At 42.5% G+C, this 23,218-nt stretch overlaps 1 protein-coding gene across 1 annotated transcript in view; it reads left to right on the forward strand.

Annotated features, from left to right (window-relative positions):
• Positions 1-20,067, forward strand: part of LOC139368701 (ephrin type-B receptor 2-like) — a 53,003-nt gene extending 32,936 nt beyond the window's left edge. Inside the window, exons 4-15 of the mRNA XM_071107961.1 lie at positions 9,474-9,629; positions 10,868-11,203; positions 12,191-12,315; positions 12,404-12,566; positions 12,714-12,887; positions 13,169-13,291; positions 13,600-13,847; positions 15,119-15,334; positions 17,334-17,483; positions 17,746-17,939; positions 18,306-18,461; positions 18,725-20,067. Of these exons, the coding sequence (XP_070964062.1) occupies positions 9,474-9,629; positions 10,868-11,203; positions 12,191-12,315; positions 12,404-12,566; positions 12,714-12,887; positions 13,169-13,291; positions 13,600-13,847; positions 15,119-15,334; positions 17,334-17,483; positions 17,746-17,939; positions 18,306-18,461; positions 18,725-18,833 (2,150 nt within the window). The 3' untranslated portion in view covers positions 18,834-20,067. The remainder of the gene's footprint in view (positions 1-9,473; positions 9,630-10,867; positions 11,204-12,190; positions 12,316-12,403; positions 12,567-12,713; positions 12,888-13,168; positions 13,292-13,599; positions 13,848-15,118; positions 15,335-17,333; positions 17,484-17,745; positions 17,940-18,305; positions 18,462-18,724) is intronic.
• The last annotated feature ends 3,151 nt before the right edge of the window (positions 20,068-23,218 follow it).

The following is a 23,218-nucleotide window of genomic DNA, read 5'->3' on the forward strand; positions in this document are numbered from 1 at the left end:
AATAAATAAATAAAAATAATTTTAGCAATTGCATTTACTTTTGAGTATATTAAGTATATTTATAACCATATACCTTTAGACTTTTACTCAAGTAGTATTTTACTGGGTGACTTTTACTTTAGTTATTTTTTATTAAGGTGTCTTTACTTTAATTCAAGTATGACAATTGAGTAATTTTTCCACCATTGTGAGTCAGTCACTAACGTACTCATTGAACCTTCCTCTGGTTCTTTATGGATGGATGGTGTATTGCCTCCATAATGATAATGTCATATTTTATTTACACTATGCAGTATAATACAATACTTTGGTTTACTTTATGCACTGTAGTGTATGTGATTTGTCTGTTTGACTATTTAGCCCGTGTAAATAGCTTTCATTACTCTGAATTGATGCTCTATTTTCTCATGTTTTGAAGGGAACCATGTTTTAACACCTACTCGCCACACCTTACGTCAGTGGGAATGCCAAAGCCTCTGTTTCTATGTCTAATATGATTTGACACTGTTCTCGTGGTCACACATTTACGGATCACTCACCCGCTAGTGTACACACCTGGACACACACTGTACACAATGCACACATGCATCAATACACATACACACTTACAGGCGTGCGCAGACACACACATACAGACTCACTCACACCACAGTACACTAGTAAGACCAAGAGATCTAAAAAACAATAACAGCAAATAACAGCAAAAAGAAATGGGTTCTTATTACAGGTGACAAAGGAAGCAGGAAAATCACCACTTGAGACCGGTATTTCAGGCGACCGGGAGAATATTGAAATAATAAAGGCAAACACAGATGAATAGATATATGAATGGACAGTTAACACTACTTATTTCTTTACTCAGGGCGTGAAACTGCTGAGCCATAAAAGTACAATCAGCTTGATGTTAAAGACTGCTCTATTCACAGCCGTATATGAAACTGCTTTTTTTTGTGTGTGTGTGTGCGCCGATAAGCAGTAAGGTTCTGATTAGGGCTGTTACGGTGACCGTATTACCGCCCCACCGGCGGTCACGTGTCATGACGGCAGTCAAATTCTACGTGACCGTTTAGTCACGGTAATTAGGCTTCTCCACGCTCTGATGCTGCTGATGGTCATTAGTAGCCTACCGAACTTACCAACTTCCCTGGTACCCCGCTCTCTATTGTCCCTGTAATCGAAAATCTAATCAAACACTTGATAGCCCATTGCTCAACATTTCTATAGGCAATGTAATTGTGTGAGAATACAGACTGATGGCCTTTATTATTTTTTTTAATTTTTTTTTATTTCACCTTTATTTAACCAGGTAGGCTAGTTGAGAACAAGTTCTCATTTGCAACTGCGACCTGGCCAAGATAAGGCATAGCAGTGTGAACAGACAACACAGAGTTACACATGGAGTAAACAATTAACAAGTCAATAACACAGTAGAAAAAAGGGGAGTCTATATATACATTGTGTGCAAAAGGCATGAGAAGGTAGGCGAATAATTACAATTATGCAGATTAACACTGGAGTGATAAATGATCAGATGGTTATGTACAGGTAGAGATATTGGTGTGCAAAAGAGCAGAAAAATAAATAAATAAAAACAGTATGGGGATGAGGTAGGTGAAAATGGGTGGGCTATTTACCAATAGACTATGTACAGCTGCAGCGATCGGTTAGCTGCTCAGATAGCAGATGTTTGAAGTTGGTGAGGGAGATAAAAGTCTCCAACTTCAGCGATTTTTGCAATTCGTTCCAGTCACAGGCAGCAGAGAACTGGAACGAAAGGCGGCCAAATGAGGTGTTGGCTTTAGGGATGATCAGTGAGATACACCTGCTGGAGCGCGTGCTACGGATGGGTGTTGCCATCGTAACCAGTGAACTGAGATAAGGCGGAGCTTTACCTAGCATGGACTTGTAGATGACCTGGAGCCAGTGGGTCTGGCGACGAATATGTAGCGAGGGCCAGCCGACTAGAGCATACAAGTCGCAGTGGTGGGTGGTATACGGTGCTTTAGTGACAAAACGGATGGCACTGTGATAAACTGCATCCAGTTTGCTGAGTAGAGTGTTGGAAGCAATTTTGTAGATGACATCGCCGAAGTCGAGGATCGGGAGGATAGTCAGTTTTACTAGGGTAAGTTTGGCGGCATGAGTGAAGGAGGCTTTGTTGCGGAATAGAAAGCCGACTCTTGATTTGATTTTCGATTGGAGATGTTTGATATGGGTCTGGAAGGAGAGTTTAGAGTCTAGCCAGACACCTAGGTACTTATAGATGTCCACATATTCAAGGTCGGAACCATCCAGGGTGGTGATGCTGGTCAGGCGTGCGGGTGCAGGCAGCGAACGGTTGAAAAGCATGCATTTGGTTTTACTAGCGTTTAAGAGCAGTTGGAGGCCACGGAAGGAGTGCTGTATGGCATTGAAGCTCGTTTGGAGGTTTGATAGCACAGTGTCCAATGACGGGCCGGAAGTATATAGAATGGTGTCGTCTGCGTAGAGGTGGATCAGGGAATCGCCCGCAGCATGAGAAACATCATTGATATATACAGAGAAAAGAGTCGGCCCGAGAATTGAACCCTGTGGCACCCCCATAGAGACTGCCAGAGGACCAGACAGCATGCCCTCCGATTTGACACACTGAACTCTGTCTGCAAAGTAATTGGTGAACCAGGCAAGGCAGTCATCCGAAAAACCGAGGCTACTGAGTCTGCCGATAAGAATACGGTGATTGACAGAGTCGAAAGCCTTGGCAAGGTCTATGAAGACGGCTGCACAGTACTGTCTTTTATCGATGGCGGTTATGATATCGTTTAGTACCTTGAGCGTGGCTGAGGTACACCCGTGACCGGCTCGGAAACCAGATTGCACAGCGGAGAAGGTACGGTGGGATTCGAGATGGTCAGTGACCTGTTTGTTGACTTGGCTTTCGAAGACCTTAGATAGGCAGGGCAGGATGGATATAGGTCTGTAACAGTTTGGGTCCAGGGTGTCGGCCCCTTTGAAGAGGGGGATGACTGCGGCAGCTTTCCAATCCTTGGGGATCTCAGACGATATGAAAGAGAGGTTGAACAGGCTGGTAATAGGGGTTGCGACAATGGCGGCGGATAGTTTCAGGAATAGAGGGTCCAGATTGTCAAGCCCAGCTGATTTGTACGGGTCCAGGTTTTGCAGCTCTTTCAGAACATCTGCTATCTGGATTTGGGTAAAGGAGAACCTGGAGAGGCTTGGGCGAGTAGCTGCGGGGGGGGGGGGGGGGAGCTGTTGGCCGAGGTTGGAGTAGCCAGGCGGAAGGCATGGCCAGCCGTTGAGAAATGCTTGTTGAAGTTTTCGATAATCATGGATTTATCGGTGGTGACCGTGTTACCTAGCCTCAGTGCAGTGGGCAGCTGGGAGGAGGTGCTCTTGTTCTCCATGGACTTCACAGTGTCCCAGAACTTTTTGGAGTTGGAGCTACAGGATGCAAACTTCTGCCTGAAGAAGTTGGCTTTAGCTTTCCTGACTGACTGTGTGTATTGGTTCCTGACTTCCCTGAACAGTTGCATATCGCGGGGACTATTCGATGTTAGTGCAGTCCGCCACAGGATGTTTTTGTGCTGGTCGAGGGCAGTCAGGTCTGGAGTGAACCAGGGGCTATATCTGTTCTTAGTTCTGCATTTTTTGAACGGAGCATGCTTATCTAAAATGGTGAGGAAGTTACTTTTAAAGAAAGACCAGGCATCCTCAACTGACGGGATGAGGTCAATGTCCTTCCAGGATACCCGGGCCAGGTCGATTAGAAAGGCCTGCTCACAGAAGTGTTTTAGGGAGCGTTTGACAGTGATGAGGGGTGGTCGTTTGACTGCGGCTCCGTAGCGGATACAGGCAATGAGGCAGTGATCGCTGAGATCTTGGTTGAAGACAGCGGAGGTGTATTTGGAGGGCCAGTTGGTCAGGATGACGTCTATGAGAGTGCCCTTGTTTACAGAGTTAGGGTTGTACCTGGTGGGTTCCTTGATGATTTGAGTGAGATTGAGGGCATCTAGCTTAGATTGTAGGACTGCCGGGGTGTTAAGCATATCCCAGTTTAGGTCACCTAACAGAACAAACTCTGAAGCTAGATGGGGGGCGATCAATTCACAAATGGTGTCCAGGGCACAGCTGGGAGCTGAGGGGGGTCGGTAGCAGGCGGCAACAGTGAGAGACTTATTTCTGGAGAGAGTAATTTTCAAAATTAGTAGTTCGAACTGTTTGGGTATGGACCTGGAAAGTATGACATTACTTTGCAGGCTATCTCTGCAGTAGACTACAACTCCTCCCCCTTTGGCAGTTCTATCTTGACGGAAGATGTTATAGTTGGGTATGGAAATCTCAGAATTTTTGGTGGCCTTCCTGAGCCAGGATTCAGACACGGCAAGGACATCAGGGTTAGCAGAGTGTGCTAGAGCAGTGAGTAAGACAAACTTAGGGAGGAGGCTTCTGATGTTGACATGCATGAAACCAAGGCTTTTTCGATCACAGAAGTCAACAAATGAGGGTGCCTGGGGACATGCAGGGCCTGGGTTTACCTCCACATCACCCGCGGAACAGAGAAGGAGTAGTATGAGTGTGCGGCTGAAGGCTATCAAAACTGGTCGCCTAGGGCGTTGGGGACAGAGAATAAGAGGAGCAGGTTTCTGGGCATGGTAGAATATATTCAGGGCATAATGCGCAAACAGGGGTATGGTGGGGTGCGGGTACAGCGGAGGTAAGCCCAGGCACTGGGTGATGATGAGAGAGGTTGTATCTCTGGACATGCTGGTTGTAATGGGTGAGGTCACCGCATGTGTGGGGGGTGGGACAAAGGAGGTATCAGGGGTATAAAGATTAAATTAAAAAGAGGAGGATCCCATCAGCTTTCTATAGGCTAGGCCTACTATATTTATTTCTCAACTTTCCTAATATTAAGCACATTGCTTCTCTTTACAACACGAGTATAGCCTACCTGGAGGAAAAGCATCCTCCATTTGCTATTTAAGTGTATAGACATGTCATTTTTCCCGCTGCCCCTGTTTCGAGGCAGGTGCATGATAATGGTCCATTATATATCAAAACAAATTTCACACATATATTATTTAGTATATGTAAAAACAAGATTAAATTTAGAATAGTGTGATAATATTAGCCTATCACTTGTGAATGATGCCCAGCTTAATGGAAAACAGCGCGCTTTTTTTACATATCATAGTCACACACCTCACGTAGCCTTTTAAAAAAATACTGTCATTTACAGCAACAGCCTGGGGAATAGTTACAGGGGAGCTGGGGATGATTAGGTGACCGTGATGGTATGAGGGACAGCTTGGGAATTTATCCAGGACACCAGGGTTAACACCCCTACTCTTACGATAAGTGCCATGGGATCTTTAGTGACCACAGAGAGTCAGGACACCTGTTTAACGTCCCATCCGAAAGACAGCACCCTACACAGGGCAATGTCCCCAATCACTGCCCTGTGGAATTGGGATATTGTTTTTAGACCAGAGGAAAGGGTGCCTCCTACTGGCCCTCCAACACCACTTTGAGCAGCATCTGGTCTCCCATCCAGGGACCAACCCTTCTTAGCTTCAGAAGCAAGCCAGCAGTGGGATGCAGAGTGGTATGCTGCAGCCAAAATATTTAGATAAAATATGTATCAGAATTAAAGTGGCCAAGTAACTTCTTAAAATTAAGCACATTAATCTGCTTTACAACGGCTGTAGAGCCTAACTGGCATACATACACAGCAAGTGAGTTTCAAGTTTGGGGAAGATAATTTCACCATAAAATGCACCTTTATAATAAAAGCACTATATGCATAATCACATTTGTGGTCACTTTTGAGAATGGTGTTTTCCTGCTACTGGAACTTACGCGCATATAGCCTACTGCCGTGTGTGCGTTGCTGCACTTATAATATGAAGAAATAGCCTAATAGTTTATCAACACTTTAAGCTAAACGTTCTCATCTGTTGCACCAGGTACGTTGCTTAAAACAGTTCTTTTGATGCTAGTGGTTGTATTCATTTGGGATCTATTGCATCTGACTATGGACGGTGGAATATGTATTTCTCTCCCAAAATACAATAGGTCAACTTTTGTACAATTGGGCATAGTAGATTGACATAGGCTAGTGCTTTTGCTGTTCGTTAGGTCTACTCACCTTGTTGGCTGACGAAAAGTAAATGTTTTTCCAATATCTTCAATATGCACCTCGGAATTGGATAAAATAATATAATATAATGCCATAGAACTGCTAAATGAACTAGTGTAGCCCATATCCATTTGGCAGAGCCAGATCAGGACCTAATATAAGGACAACTCAGAGTATGATATTCTGTTCTTCTGAAATAGACTACATTTTCTTCATAACATGTTTCTTTAGACCTGTTTAAAATAAGTAATGGCTTTATTGTGATGGTGTAGGCTATATTACATGGATTTATTAGACGTTTTAAAATGTAGATGTTCCAAAGGTCTGCAACGGTGGTTTGTAGGCTATGCATGGAAGCCAGGAGATGCTAAATGTTTTTATGTTAATTAACGGTCAATTACAGTGAGACCGGCAGTTATTTGCCTGACAATCATTGGCTGACAAAATTTCATGACCGCCACAGCCCTAGTTCTGATCGAGCCATTCAGACACATTATTTAATTATTATTTTACAATACCATTGTATTTCATAGTACTTCACCATTAAAAAAATATGATTTTATTTAAGCAACTATTAATAGCTTGACATTTGGTCCTGATGATGGTTCTGATGAAGTGGCCGCCCCACAATCGTTGTTATTGTTTTTGTTGAGGAGCATCTGGCAGCATGGTCAAAAAAAATGCAGTACATATTGTGCTTTTCTATTGCGCGTGCGATAATGTCAGATGGGGAAAAACTGGTGTTTGCACGAACGTCTTTGTCTTTGCAATATCACAAACGGGCGTGGCTGTTTCACCATTAAGGATTACAGATTTAAATAATGGTGAGCAAGCATTGTACCCTTTCTTTTATTTGTATTTTATTATATTAGATGAGTTTATTTGTTTCGTAGTCACATGCACAGGGTATTTGTAATTGCAGGGTACAGTGAAATTCTTAGAATGTCCGAGAGGGAATGTCCATAGGGGGAGCAGCAGGGAGGGATATGAGAAGTGGATGATACAACATTTGGTTGCACCTCAGAGTTGTTGGTTGAGCCCCCTCCACTTCTATCCATATTTTACAGTATCTGAAATTAATTTGATAAGAGAGCTATGAATGCTTGGTGATACGGTACGCTCATCCATTTCTAACAGGCAAAATCAATGTTCCACCACAAGCCTCAGATGACCCATTTCAGATATGTCAATAGCTCTCCACAAGATTTAATGATGGCTGTTATTTAGCCTTTAGTTTGCTATTCATTACTGTACTGTAGGATTCATAACACATTTATCTCTGGAGGGTGTTGTGGTAGAAATATAATTTCATAGAAATAGAATGAGTAGAATGGGAAAAAGCACCTGAGACCACTGTAATTTGAATGCATCCTCAGTGACTTCAAAGGGGAAACCCATTCTAGTAATTATATTTCTATGGTGGTAGGATCCAGGATCCAAGATCCAGGGGCTGGGATGACATTGGTCCATACTATATTTGAGTGTGCAACTTTCTTCCTTTATTGAATGACTCTCTGTCATAGAACTGTCAATCCCCTCTCCTTTTTCTCCCCCTTCAGTCCTCCTCTCTATCTGGGTCTAGCCATGGGGGTTCCCTGGACCCTCTGCCAACAGACTCTTCCTTTTGTCTCCTCACACTGGCTGTCCTTTGACCGCCTAGGATTCCTAGAGCTTCTCATTGTGGAAGTGGAAGACAGGACAGTTATTCAAAGAGGGATGATGTGAGATACCTCCCACTGGGCAGAAACTGGTTGAATCAACCATGTTTCCATGTAATTTCAACAACAAAATTCAATGTGAGGACGTTGAATCAACTTGGGAAACTGATTGGAAAAAGTCATCAACTTAAGGAACTTTAAACCTAAATACAATGACAGGGCGATTTTTAAATGTTTTATTTCATATTGAATTAACGTTAGTGGAGAACTCAACCAAATGTAAATCGAAACTCGACATTGAACTGACGTCTGTGCCCAGTGGGTTTGTTAGGGAGTGTTTGGACCTCTTGGGAAATAAGACAAAACCTAAATGAATTCAATAAGATGAAACATGGTTTAAAAGAGGCAAACACTCTTTCAATACAAGACAATCATGTGGTAATAGTGGGTATAATAAATATACTACTGTATATATTTGTTCCCACTGGCATGACACAGACTGGATAAATGCACCCCAGAGAGGTCTGGGATAGACTACCACGTCTCTGCCAGTGTCAGACAGTCAGAGGATGTGTCCCAAGTGGCACCCTATTCCTTTATAGTGCACTACTCTTGACTAGAGCCCTATGGGCCCTGGTAAAAAGTAGTGTACTATATAGGGAATAAGGTGCCATTTGGGACAAATCCAGAAAGTTGCGGAAGTGACAGCCAGGCATCTAATTACTTTCACACCATCTTGATTGGATTAGCTTGCAAAGCTGGAGGCTGTAGTAACCTTTACACATTTATTTTACCCTTAGCTTGCAAAGCTGGAGGCTGTAGTAACCTTTACACATTTATTTTACCCTTATTTTACCAGGTAAGTAGACTGAGAACACATTCTGATTTACAGAACAATCTGGGAAGTAGTTGCAGGGGAATGGAGGGGGGATGAATGAGCCAATTGGAAGCTGGGGATGGCCAACTGACTTGCCTAGTTAAATAAAGGTTAAATAAAATAAAACATAAAAGATGGTATTTCACATCACTTACCCCTGCTTCAGATGACACACTCCATGGTTTTTGTAGGATATTGGTTAGCAGTATGTGCTGTTTGTAACAAAGGGTTCTACACAAACTACAAGTGTACAGTGAGACATTGTGGGAAATCATGGAGGAGAATATATGATGGAGAGTAGTAGCCTCAGACTAGTAGCCTCCTATGGTGGTAATATTTAGCTACCGATCCCACTCAGATTTGCTACTGATCCTATTCTCTCTCTTTAAACCCTATTTCAACACAGTTGTAGAATATGTATAACCATTCAATTCCAGACCTCCAAATTTCAAAGTCTCTTTGACTACGCCTCACTCTGTTCTTCCAGAGTTTCAAATGCCATGAGACAAAAACCTGAATAGCAACAAGCCTCAGACTCCTGGAAGTTATATTTTATTAACCATATGAAGAAGGACATGCCAAAGCGTATTATGTCTGTGCATTTCAAGACCAATATTTTATTATATGTCTGGAAATTTGTCTTTCTATCGACTCTGTACCCTTTTTTCTCTGAAGCTGTCATGTTGTAAAATGTCTGGAGTATGCCATTTTATGTCACTTTAGTATAATAAGTTAATTCATAAACTCTCTCTAACTCCCTCTGTCTTTCCCTCTCCCTCACTCTCTCTCTCATCTGCAGCGTGTGGCTCGGGGTACTTTAAGTCTTCCCAGGGGGACCACCTGTGTCTCCAGTGTCCCATCAACAGTCGCACCACCAACGAGGGGGCCACCAACTGTGTGTGCCGCAACGGGTACTACCGCAGCGACTCGGATCCCCCGCAGATACCCTGCACCAGTAGGTTTCTAGTCCTTACAGTTCCACATACTCTCCATGGGTGGTACTACACAGTGTTAAGGAAAGACACAGTAGAGATTATCATACAGCATTCTATTTAGTAGGCTTTTGTGTATATACGAATTGTATCAAAATTCACATTTTAAATAATTAATTAACAAATGCTCCCAGGACATTATGGGCCATTATCAATTGTTGAATTGAGTTTTCATTTTGTCTATGAATTTACTAACAGAATCCATTAGCTCAACCCTAATAATGTAAATGCAGGCCTTATGTGGCATTCACTATAGAAAAGCACCTGTCTAGCAAAAACAGAATGATTCTGATATACTGTATGTTGTGCATAATGCAATGAGCACAAACAAAAGTGCTAACCTTAAGCCAAATTTTTTCAACTTTCACTTTTTTACCAAGACTCCAGCTCCACTCATACATTTTCACATAAAAAATACCAAAGTCATACATTCTTCTAGGTGCCCAAGAGCGAAACAAGGGTTATGTTTCATTCCAACTGCACTGAACTGTTGGAATGTCCCTTCCATTCTCTTCCATTGGTGCACCAGTCCGACAAGGACCTCAGAGAAAATATCCTGAGAGATTTGCATAAGCCTGTCCATTATGAAGGGGGCAGCTGTTTTGAATGTGAAAATGGGGTCTCGGTCACAAATGGCACCCTTTTGCTTTTATAGTGCACTACTTTTGACCAGAGCCCTATGGACACCCTATGGGCCCTGGTGAAAAGTAGTGCACAAAAAAAGGCAATAGGGTGTCATTTGGGATGTAGCCAGGGCCACAATGGAGATATGGCCCTCAGCGGTCTCTCTCTAATTGAAGAGGCAGAAATGAGCATGCAGGGGCATTCATTGTGTCTCTCAGATTCCACCAGGACGCTGGTGTGGGTCTGGGCAGGAGTGATGTAGTAGATGTTTACATGTGTATGTTTTGTATTGTTTATAAAAGAACAAACACAAAAAAAATGGTGTCTGATTATTGAAATGTGGAGACTAGTTTTGTGACCTACTGTATACTACTTTAACCACACAGAGTTAACTTATTACAGAGTTAACCAGCGAACAACAACCCTGATGCTGGAGAGCTATAGTACAGGGTGTGGGTTAGGTTGGAATCAGACCCTGAATCCCCTGTGTCTCCTTATGACCACTGTCTGGAGTATAAACCTCATCATCACTGATCCTCCCTGAACTCTTCTTTATCGCCCGCCTCTCCTCTGACAGCCATCCCCTCCGCGCCCCAGAGTGTAATCTCAATCGTGAACGAGACGTCCCTGAGGTTGGAGTGGAGCACGCCACGCGATGGCGGGGGCCGCGAGGACGTGGTCTACAACATCATCTGTAAGAGCTGTGGAGGGGGCCGGGGAGGCTGTACACGCTGCGGGGACAACGTCCAGTTCATCCCTCGTCAACTGGGCCTGACGGAGACCAGCGTCCACATCAGTGACCTGCTGGCCCACACGCAGTACACCTTTGAGATCCAGGCAGTCAACGGGGTCTCCGACCAGAGCCCCTACTCACCACACTACTCCTCAGTCAACATCACCACCAACCAGGCCGGTAAGGGAGACAGCCATTCATTCACTCTCCTCTCAAAGTACTGCATTTCAGTGTGAAGTTCAGTGAAGAGATATTATCAGGAGTGTGTTCAGTCTGATAAGGAGAGGCACAGGAAATATTACACCAAATATGGGTTTAGATATTTTGATGCTATTTTGCAATGGCAAGATCTGTATAAGTAAACCTGTATGTCATGTAGTACCAATGAACAATGTCTGTGTAAGGATGCCTAAGCAATGTTTATGATGTCTGCCTGAAAAATTTAGTGACAGATGTGTGACCCTTATTAGTATTGAGTGAGTTCCATTGCGTTTAGGGCACTTGAAATGCAGTATTCAGACATGATTTATATATTTTTTTTAGGTAGTGTTGGTATTAGGGCCAGGCTATACACGTTCTACTCTCTGCCCTTAACACTGTAGTCTTTTCTCCACTGCACTAGATGTCAGTCCTAATTACTGTCTGGGATCGGACTGTGAAAAGAGCAAACTCAGGTTCCCATGAGCCCTAGTGTTTTTACAGGGTATAACCGAAAGCACTAATGTTACATAAACATGCCCTAATTAAGCCCTCATTAGGAAAGACCTTGTGTGTGTGTGTGTGTGTCTTTGCCTACAAAGTGAATATTTCACACACCATTTGAAAATAAATACATTATTACTATTAGTATTTTCAGTGAATGGGTGACTGTAATAATACTCAATAAACTATCTCCGATGTTCCTGGCTCTTTTGTTCTTGCTGCATCATTAGTCTTGTTCTTGATTACCAGGGGATTTGAAAGCTTCTTCCTAGTGTTGTAGTAATGTCACTAACCTTAACTCTCTCTCTCTCTCTCTCTCTCTCTCTCTCTCTCTCTCTCTCTCTCACTCACTCACTCACTCACTCACTCACTCACTCACTCACTCACTCACTCACTCACTCACTCACTCACTCACTCACTCACTCACTCACTCACTCACTCACTCACTCACTCACTCACTCACAGCACCATCGGCCGTGTCGATTATGCACCAGGTGAGCCGGACACCTGACAGCATCACTCTCTCCTGGTCCCAACCGGACCAGCCCAACGGCCTCATACTGGACTATGAGCTGCAGTACTATGATAAGGTGAAGTCAGTTGACAGGTTTTACTGCTGTAATTCAAACAGTGAGCCGATCCAGTCTTACACCCTCTGTGTGTGTCTGTGTGTTCCAGAGCATGGCAGAGTGGAACTCATCGGTGGTGCGCAGTCAGACCAACACAGCAGTCATCCGTGGCCTGAAGCCCGGAGCTATATACATCTTCCAGGTACGGGCTCGAACAGTGGCCGGATTCGGACGCTTCAGCGGAAAGATGTACTTTCAGACCATGACCGAAGGTACCCCATTCGAACCAGTGTTTTTCAAACACTTTTGAATTACATTGCCGAGTATATGGTATAGTCCCAAAAGTTCAACATTGCAGAGTAGGCCAACCTTGTAGACGTTAATATGAGGAATGGGTTTGTTTTGTTGTGTATGTGCAGAGGAGTACAAGTCCAGCTTTCAGGAGAAGCTCCCCCTCATCATTGGCTCAGCTGCTGCAGGTGTCGTCTTAATCATCGCTGTCGTCGTATTGGTCATCGTCTGCAATCGAAGAAGCTCTGAGAGAACAGAATCTGAATACACAGACAAGGTCCAGCACTACACCAGTGGCCACAGTGAGTAACATGGTTTACAGACAACCTTCTATCCATGGGAAATGGGTTGAAAAGTGGAGTGAACCATTTGTTAAGGAATAACACTACCATCCTGGGGACAGTGGTGACATTTCCATTAGATGTAGAGTACTGGAAGTTAAAGGTTACTACTACTGTATCTAACCACCTGTATCAGGTCTAAGCCCAGGCACGGTTCCAGCTACTGTTTTCTGTAGCCAATACATACTGCCAGGCTGTATATTATGCATAGCCTCTGTTTTTTCTCTGTTTCTCCTTCCAAGTGTCTCCAGGAATGAAGATCTATATTGACCCCTTCACTTATGAGGACCCCAACGAGGCAGTGAGGGAGTTTGCCAAAGAGATTGACACCTCCTGTGTCAAGATCGAGCAAGTCATTGGCGCAGGTAAAAAATCAACCGGTGAAGGTGAAAACCCTATATACTGTACATTATAACATATACGTAATAACACAGATGAAGCTTAGTCCTGGACTAGACTTAATCTGTGTCTGGGAAACTGGCCTATAAAATGTTATATTGATATACAGTGTGGATTAAACCTAATAAAACATATTGAAAAATTTTCTAACAGTACATTTAAGATATCCAAGTTACAGTCCCATGTCATAGCACTTGGATACATCTTATAGTGGTGTATCAGAGTCCTTTGCTGATGGACAGTATATCTGAAACCTGAACCTGTTATTGTTCAGGAGAGTTTGGGGAAGTGTGCAGCGGGAACCTGCGTCTCCCTGGGAAGAGAGAGATCCTGGTGGCCATTAAGACACTGAAGGTGGGCTACACAGAGCGCCAGAGGCGGGACTTCCTGTCTGAGGCATCCATCATGGGTCAGTTTGACCACCCCAACATCATCCACCTGGAGGGCGTGGTTACCAAGAGCGCCCCCGTCATGATCATCACTGAGTTCATGGAGAACGGATCGCTGGACTCCTTCCTCAGGGTCAGTACAGATGTAGGATCTTAATTTGATTACCTTGTTACAGGAGAAGTTTCCTAGTGTATTTTGAGGTTTAAAAAGGCTTCTGAAGTTTGCAATTTCCACAACATTGTTTGCACTTAATTTAAACCCCACAAATTGATATGATGACGTTGAATCAACATGGAAAAGTAATTGGATTTGCAAAAATGTCATCAATGTAAGAGTATTTTGAACTAATCCAATGATATGGTGAAATGTTTAGTTCTTCAGTTTATTTAGTCAATATTTTCTTGACTTATTCACCTGTTGTATTCAGTGCATGTGACAAATAAAACATGTGAGCATGAAGTATCTAAATGACATGAACTACGTGCACCGGGACCTTGCTGCCCACAACATCCTGGTCAATAGCAACCCGCTGTGTAAGGTATTTGGTTGATTTCACGTTGAATTCACGTTTGTTGACAACTCAACCAAATGTAAATCAAAACTAGACGTTGAGCTGACGTCTGTGCCCAGTGGGGATTTTCCATTACGAAAAATGTAGCAAACTGGCCCAAATGAAGGTCCTAGATATATAGGTCAGTGGGCCTCAAAGTTGGGCATCTCAATACTCTGGAGAGATCTCCTGTCCTTTTCTACTTTCCTTCCTTCTTCCAAACATGTATCTGGTTAAAATACATCAGGTGGCTTTCACCTGTCTTGTCTTTTGGATCAGTGCAAACAAATGGAAAGTCGACTAGATTAGGAAATTAGTTGAGGAGTACCTAAAGGCTAGATCTCTGCCTTATCTCATGAGTGAATTTCAGAGATAATATAATCAAAACTATATTTAGATGTGAAGCATTGTAGGTCATATGAAATATCACAGTAACCATACAGATTTTTCAACTGTTTTCAACATCAAGAACCCAATGGATTCAAGAACACAGTGGCTGTCTCTCCTTCACATCTACATTTAATAGCTTTTTGGTTTTTGATTAGCTCTGGAGGGTCCCTCCCGGGCTGGCCCAGGTGTGAGGTGTGTAGAGTGGGCTTAGTTAGATCCGGTGAGCTCACAGATCCAGGTGAGAGGATCAACCAGACGCTCAATTTTGTGTGGCTAACAATGCTAGGGGAATTAATATGAGAACCAGCCACATTTTTTGGAATGTGTAACACATATCAGAGAATATAGCGTACAACATAACATAGCATAACACTGCTTAATATAGCTTAACACATCAGTATGGCATATCATAGTATAACATAACATAGCATAGCAATATAACATTTCAGTGTTTTTTTTAAAGCAAAATGACGGGCAGTTCACGGTGATCCAGCTGGTGGGCATGCTACGTGGCATTGCGGCGGGCATGAAATACCTAAATGACATGAACTACGTGCACCGGGACCTTGCTGCCCGCAACATCCTGGTCAATAGTAACCTGGTGTGTAAGGTGTCTGACTTCGGGCTCTCGCGGTTTCTGGAGGAAGACACATCAGATCCCACCTACACCAGCGCCCTGGTGAGTGTGGCTCTGTCCCAAAATCCATACTTCCATACTATATAGTATGAAGCAATGTATTTTGGGCAAGTTAGACCCCACAAACACCAGTGTCCTGGTGAGTATGGCTCTGTTCCAATCATAGGAATAGATTATATTTCTATGGTTCCAATTTACACACTAGAATACCACTTATTATGAGGCAATGTATTGGGCATGCATTCTAAGTGGTATGCTAGTATGGAAATGTATCAGGTTTGAGATTATACAGTGCCTTGCGAAAGTATTCGGCCCCCTTGAACTTTGCGACCTTTTGCCACATTTCAGGCTTCAAACATAAAGATATAAAACTGTCTTTTTTTGTGAAGAATCAACAACAAGTGGGACACAATCATGAAGTGGAACGACATTTATTGGATATTTCAAACTTTTTTAACAAATCAAAAACTGAAAAATTGGGCGTGCAAAATTATTCAGCCCCCTTAAGTTAATACTTTGTAGCGCCACCTTTTGCTGCGATTACAGCTGTAAGTCGCTTGGGGTATGTCTCTATCAGTTTTGCACATCGAGAGACTGACATTTTTTCCCATTCCTCCTTGCAAAACAGCTCGAGCTCAGTGAGGTTGGATGGAGAGCATTTGTGAACAGCAGTTGGAACAGCAGTTGGGTTGGACCATTCTCTTCTCATCACTCATCTTGAAACAACATATGCTAAAAACTTGGAAATCTATCAATGGGCCATCATTATCACAAAGGAAAAATCAAATTATTTATTATTTAAATATTAAAAGTGTGTGGGCTGCAGAGAGAAGCAAAATGCAGTTTCAGGCCATGTGGTTGGGAAGTGATACATGCACTAGAGATGGGGGGTGGGGGGGGGGGGGGGCTAGTGGGTCTGGGCAGGAGTGATGTAGTAGATGTTTTCATGTGTATGTTTTGTATTGTTTATAAAAGAACAAACACAAAAAAAATGGTGTCTGATTATTGAAATGTGGAGACTAGTTTTGTGACCTACTGTATACTACTTTAACCACACAGAGTTAACTTATTACAGAGTTAACCAGCGAACAACAACCCTGATGCTGGAGAGCTATAGTACAGGGTGTGGGTTAGGTTGGAATCAGACCCTGAATCCCCTGTGTCTCCTTATGACCACTGTCTGGAGTATAAACCTCATCATCACTGATCCTCCCTGAACTCTTCTTTATCTCCCGCCTCTCCTCTGACAGCCATCCCCTCCGCGCCCCAGAGTGTAATCTCAATCGTGAACGAGACGTCCCTGAGGTTGGAGTGGAGCACGCCACGCGATGGCGGGGGCCGCGAGAATAATTTTGCACGCCCAATTTTTCAGTTTTTGATTTGTTAAAAAAGTTTGAAATATCCAATAAATGTTGTTCCACTTCATGATTGTGTCCCACTTGTTGTTGATTCTTCACAAAAAAATACAGTTTTATATCTTTATGTTTGAAGCCTGAAATGTGGCAAAAGGTCGCAAAGTTCAAGGGGGCTGAAAACTTTCGCAAGGCACTGTACATGCAGGATGCATCCTAGTAGTCTAATGTGGCTTCCTTTTCTCGGCTCATTCCTTTCATCACCACTGATTTGCAAGCATAGAACACAGGAAAGCAATATCAGTGTCTTAACAAAGGATTTGCTTTTACCTGTCCAGTGCTATCAGATCAGTGCAGAAGAAGACAATGAAACATCGCCACTTCTTGAGACTACTGAGATCCACCCACAACCTATGCTTTATTTGCGGGCTGCAGTCTTGTTTTCTACCCTTCTCCTGAACTGTGCACTGAAGTACTCCTTATAGATTTAAAGAAATGGTCTGGTTTAAGAAATATGGTGGAAACTAAGTCACTCTGGAGAAGATGATCTGCTTAATGACCAAAATGTAACTCCCTTCAGGCATATTTGCACCAATCCAATACTTCTAAATGCATGAGGGGAGTGACCAAGTGCACGGTCCTGGCTGAAGGATAGAGAATTGGTACGAAACACTTGTCTGTCTTTACAGGGAGGGAAGATCCCTATCCGATGGACCGCCCCGGAAGCCATTCAGTACAGGAAGTTCACCTCCTCTAGTGATGGGTGGAGCTATGGCATCGTCATGTGGGAGGTGATGTCATACGGAGAGAGGCCCTACTGGGACATGAGTAATCAAGATGTGAGTATCCAGGAGGAGTCAATATCATCATCGTTTCACCTACAATATTTAGTCCTAAAGCAGATTGTTGCAGTCACTTGGAGAAAACAGAGAGAAAAGGGGTGAGGGAGCAATTGAGACAAAGAGACACATTCAGAGAGAGAGAGACTGAGACAGTCTCACTATACATTTGATTCAGGCTGTATTAACCACATGGAAAGACCAACAATTTAGGCCAAGGCCTCTATTCATTTTCTTATCAATCTGTGCCAATGCCCTGTAGGTGATCAATGCCATAGAGCAGGACTACCGGTTGCCCCCGCCCATGGACTGTCCTAGTGCCCTGCACCAGCTCATGCTGGACTGCTGGCAGAAGGACCGCAACAACCGGCCCAAGTTCAGCCAGATTGTCAACAACCTGGACAAGATGATCCGCAACCCCAACAGTCTGAAGGCCATGACGCCGCTGTCATCAAGGTAAGGCACTCACGGGCTGTGTCCCAGTCATCTTCAATAGCTTCCATCCTTTCCTCATCTCCTTTCCACAATGCCGACCACACATTTTAGTGGACTCACCAGTCCAAGGAAAGGACTTAAGGAAAGGAAGCTGTAAAGGACAGACTCATGCACTGTTTCATCTGAGGCTCTTTGATTCACTGTTTCTTTCTCTTTACTCCTTTGTTTTGGGTTCTCACTGGGTTCTCAATGGATTTGTTTGGGTTCTGACTGGGTCCAATGGATTTGTTTGGGTTCTCACTGGGTTCTCAATGGATTTGTTTGGGTTCTCAATGGGTTGTCATTGGGTTTGTTTGGGTTCTCACTGGATTCCTCTCCTGTTTCTAGTGTGCACCTACCTCTGCTAGACCGCAGCACGCCTGACTTCTCCAGCTTCAGCACCGTGGATGAGTGGCTGGATGCCATCAGGATGGGCCAGTACAAGGAGAACTTTGCCAATGAGGAGTTTACCAGCTTCGATGTGGTCTCCCAAATGACCACAGAGTAAATTAACCTCCCCAGATACCCTCCCCCTGCTAATTGTGTCCTAGACTGTGTTGAAAGTGTTTTAGACTAATCTTAATGTGTCATAGACTGTGCTAAATATGTAGTAGACTTAGACTGTGTTAAAAGTGTTCTAGACTGTGCTATCTGTGCTAAATCTGGCCTCATAGACTGTGCTAAATGTGTCATAGACTGCTGTGTCACTGACTTGCTAAATGTGTCATAGAATGCTGTGTTGCTGATTGCTTTCTCTCTCTCCACAGGGACATCCTCCGAGTAGGGGTGACGCTAGCAGGCCACCAAAAGAAGATCCTGAACAGCGTCCAGTCCATGCGGGCCCAGATGAACCAGATCACCTCTGTGGAGGTCTGACGTCTAGACGAGGAGGACACCAGACTATACCGGACCACCAGCCTGGTCTCCCTGTCAGACTGTGACCCTCCACCCCCATCAGACCCCTTTCTCTAGACCATCCTCCCCTGAGTTCAGTCAACAGTCTGCAGCCCGTACTGTACGGTCAGTCTGGTCAGTTTGCAGCCGTGCTCAGTCCACAACCACCACCCCCACGTATGTTAAGTCTGTCTCTAGTGCTGAGCCTACGACGGTGTCCAGACTGTGTCCAGTCTCCAACTGCAGCCTGTCTGTGTTGAGTGCACAGCTGCAGCCCCTCCCTTTGTTTGTAGTAGGATATTGTTTACAGTCTATTAGTTGGATATGATTTCTACTAGTCCCCAGACTGAAACTCAACAACAAGACTGCCCTTTAAAAGGGCTATTAAGAGAAGGTTGGGACCAGACTTCATAGAACTTACTTTTTCTGAGGGTATCAGCGACTCCAACAATATGACCAGTACTCTGAACGGAGTGGATGGAAAAATTGTAGACTACAATACAGTTCCATAGACTTTATGGATGTAAAATGAAATGACTCATCTTCTGGAAGCATCAGACTCAGCGTTCTTGTGAATAATGCTCTCTTTTGACAATTAGAAAATTGTGGAGATTATATTTCTGTTTGCTATCTACAGTACCTACACTTCTAATCTCTTGAAAATACGTTTTGAACGTTTTTTTAAAACCTTTGAACTCACTACTTCCAACAGCCCAAAATAACCATAATATAAATGTAATGTATTGTGCATGTCATTGTCTGGTACATATCAGATGCACTTGACTCTCTGTCTGCAGACTATGCGCTGCACGTAGCGCCCCGTGGTTGCTAGGGTTCTCAGTCGGGGTCTCAATTTACTGTGGAGAGTTAGAAAAGTAGATTACACAAGGTGCAATTTCAGCAGTTCAGCAGTTCCAAAATTATTGGGAAATTTTTACAATTTTTGTGGTTGTTTTGGCTCTGTACTCCAGCACTTTGGATTTGAAATGACACAGTAACTATGAGGTTAAAGTGCAGACTGTCAACTTTTTTTTTAGGGTATTTTCATCAATATCAGGTGAACCGTTTAGAAATTACAGCACTTTTTGTACATAGTCCCCCCCATTTTAGAGGACCAAAAGTATTTGGAGAAATTCACCTATATGTTTATTAAAGCATTTGCTGTTTGTTTTGGTTGTGTTTCAGATGATTTTGTGCCCAATAGAAATCTATGGTAAATAATGTATTGTGTTATTTTGGAGTCACTTTTATTGTAAATAAGAATAGAATATGTTTCTTAACACTTCTACATTAATGTGGATGATACAATGATCATGGATAATCCTGAATGAATTAAATAAATAATGAATTAGTAAATAATGATGAGTGAGAAAGTTACAGAAGCATAAATATATCTCTCTTCGAAAAAGGCTAACCTCCCATGTTATATGAAATGATAAGAGGGTAGCATGTCTTGAGGGTATGATATTTGTGCATCTAACTTTCTCACTCATTATCACTCACGATTCATTCAGGACTATCAATAATCATTGTATCATCCACATTAATGTAGCAGTGTTTAGAAACATATGAAACATACCCTCAAATGTAAGCTGACAGTCTGCACTTTAACCTCATAGTCATTGTATAATTTCATATCCAAGAGGTTGGAGTACAGAGTCAAAACAACAAAAAATGTGTCACTGTCACAATATTTTGGAGGTCACTATATTGTGAGTCAGTGGCAGTCACTCAATTAGCCCATGTCAGCTAACCAAATCTTGTTTAGGGTCCCCAAAAGCCTAGGGGCTCTCCGTTGTTTCTCTCTCTTCTGGGAATCACAGGTTGCCATAGCCACTGAACCATGTCAGCCATTTTCATTGTTTTGGAGTTCTGCTCCGTGCAATCTTTGCTTCAGTGACTCAGTGAGTAGTTTTTTTAATGTTTCTATGTGTACCTTAATGATGAAGTAGGATGGGCGCTACCATGAATTCTTCCATTACAAAATTGTTGTGTGCAAAGTTTAGATTACGCTTTCATTTTGCCCTCTGCTATGTTTAAAGGATCTCATGTGAATACCAATGTAGTTTGGTCCTGTCATGAAAAAGCACTTGCCCTCCCCTTTATGGTACATACAAAATGGCTGCCTTAGGTTATGCAGCCAGGTGTTCAAAACTGTACTTGCACAAAATGGCAGTCTCTGAAGCTCCACAGGTGGGAAATGATCAGAAAAGGAGCCTGCTGGTATTTAAAAGACTTCACAGAACACTGTGCTCATTTGGTTGGTTTTTAAATAGTTTTTGTTTTTTGTTTTTATAGTGCTACATATGATCACCTTTGACAGTATGGAGCTGTGAATTGTCACGTAATCTGGGGTCATACACTGCCATATTGACATGTATATACTGTTGCCGTTACTATTTAAAAAGCTAGAACACGTGTTTATGAATCGTCTCAGAGAAAAGTGGGGACTTTTTAAAGAAATGGATGAAAGGTCATTTAAAAAACGGACGGGCTTCAGTTTTTGTTGTACTGAGAGGTAGGGTATGCGTCTTCCTCCTATTGTGCCAGCACAAATCACAACAAGTTTACACGTTGATACTCCGTCCATAACGTACTGAACATGAGGTTCGGGGATCAGCAGGAAAACATTTGAAATGTTTTTGAAAAGTGTTGTTCTAAGCAGCCAAAAGATACTAGACAAGTAAAACCAGGATATTGCAACCTCTGCTCTTTGAGTGCTACAGTGTCTGCATGCTTCCATTGTCTCAGCACTTCATGGATAAATCCCAATCAGCCATTCCATAGGGCATCTCACATAGCATTTAATAGTTATAAATAAGGTACTAATTAGGAGACACCTCAATGAGACAACAGTGTTATTAAAATGTTATACTACTGCTACCCAACCAACAAACTCTGCTTTTCTTGGGAAAAGAGACACTCCCCACTTCAATAAATAGGGATATTTTCTTCCAAATACTATCATCTGCTGTTCTTTACAGATACATTGTCCTCATCTTATTATGTATTATCTGTTGTTTAGCATAGCTTCTCATCAAGGTACAGCTTGTGCATTGCTGTGTTGGAAGCTTTGCTATTTGATCATATAGGATAGCCCCAGACACTAATTTACTTTGTTTTTATAGGCCTAGCATAACAAGTGGGGAGGCAATGTACTATACAAGACCTGCATTTGTGAATGAAGGAAGACTGTCAAATCAAACAAATCTTTATTTGTTTATGTTTTTGCTTCTGTCAACAAATACACTCAGAAAGAACCTGCCATCTCTGTGTGTGCCATTTGCTAACAAAAGAAACCAAAATGGACGCTTCTACTGTAACCTCAAGTCAATATTGTTGTGTCCTCTCTATATGACCACATTTAAGTTTTTGTCATTCTCTGTGTGTAAAAAGAACTCTCATTCCCTATGCTGGTCCCATGTTAAAACTGTACTATTACTATACCTCTACACCGTTATAGTACCTTTTCCACATTCTTTCACTTTGGTCCTCCGTCCTTGGTCTACCAGCCCCCCCTCCCCGTACAGTCCTAACCACTGTGATTGCATTGGGACGTTTTGTTTTCTGTATAAATGTACATTGACTGTAACCCTGTGAAGGATGTAACAATTTTAATTATTTGTAATACTGTTATTTGTCTATTTTTTTTTTTTTTTAAAGACAAAAGAAAAGAAAACAACATCTACAACAACAAACTGAAAGCCGGTACAACTGTTTCAATAATAATAATAAAATATTGGTTACATTCCGTCTCAAAGTACTTTTTATTTTCTTCAAGAACCTTTCCCCTTTATCCTGCATTACATTTATATTTCACCAAATAAAGATCTTATCCCTTACTATTTTCTATATTTGACCATGTCTTCTACTTAATGTGTTTTATCTTCACTCTAAAATGACTGGTCCTGAGACTGTAAAGGACACATTGAACACAAGAGGGAAGTAGAGACCACTCTAGGATATTTGTCCAACAATGTCAACAGTCAAGTTGCTTGTCTGTTTGTTTTTGCATTAGTGAGCATTTGCCCGAAGTCTCATCTGTTTAGTCTTTTATCATATTGTAATTACATTTCCAAATACAAGAATTAGAAGGCTTGATTCCAAGTTGTACATCAACAGTTTTCTTTCACTCACTGGGTCATTGTGTGGTCATGTGTGCTTTCGGAGAGAGTGCTGTCATTCTTTACCATCAAATGTAAACAAACTCGGAGCAAATCCGGATATATACATACATCTGTCAATGTAACGGACGTGGGTGCAACTTTCTCTGCTAGATTAGAGATTTCCTCAGTTGAAGACATTTGTGATCAAGTACTTCTGGATTCCTTTATTTCAGAAACATAATCTGGGTAAGTGTATCTCAT

The sequence above is a fragment of the Oncorhynchus clarkii genome, chromosome 16, assembly GCF_045791955.1.
Source record: "Oncorhynchus clarkii lewisi isolate Uvic-CL-2024 chromosome 16, UVic_Ocla_1.0, whole genome shotgun sequence".
Lineage (NCBI taxonomy): Eukaryota > Metazoa > Chordata > Actinopteri > Salmoniformes > Salmonidae > Oncorhynchus > Oncorhynchus clarkii.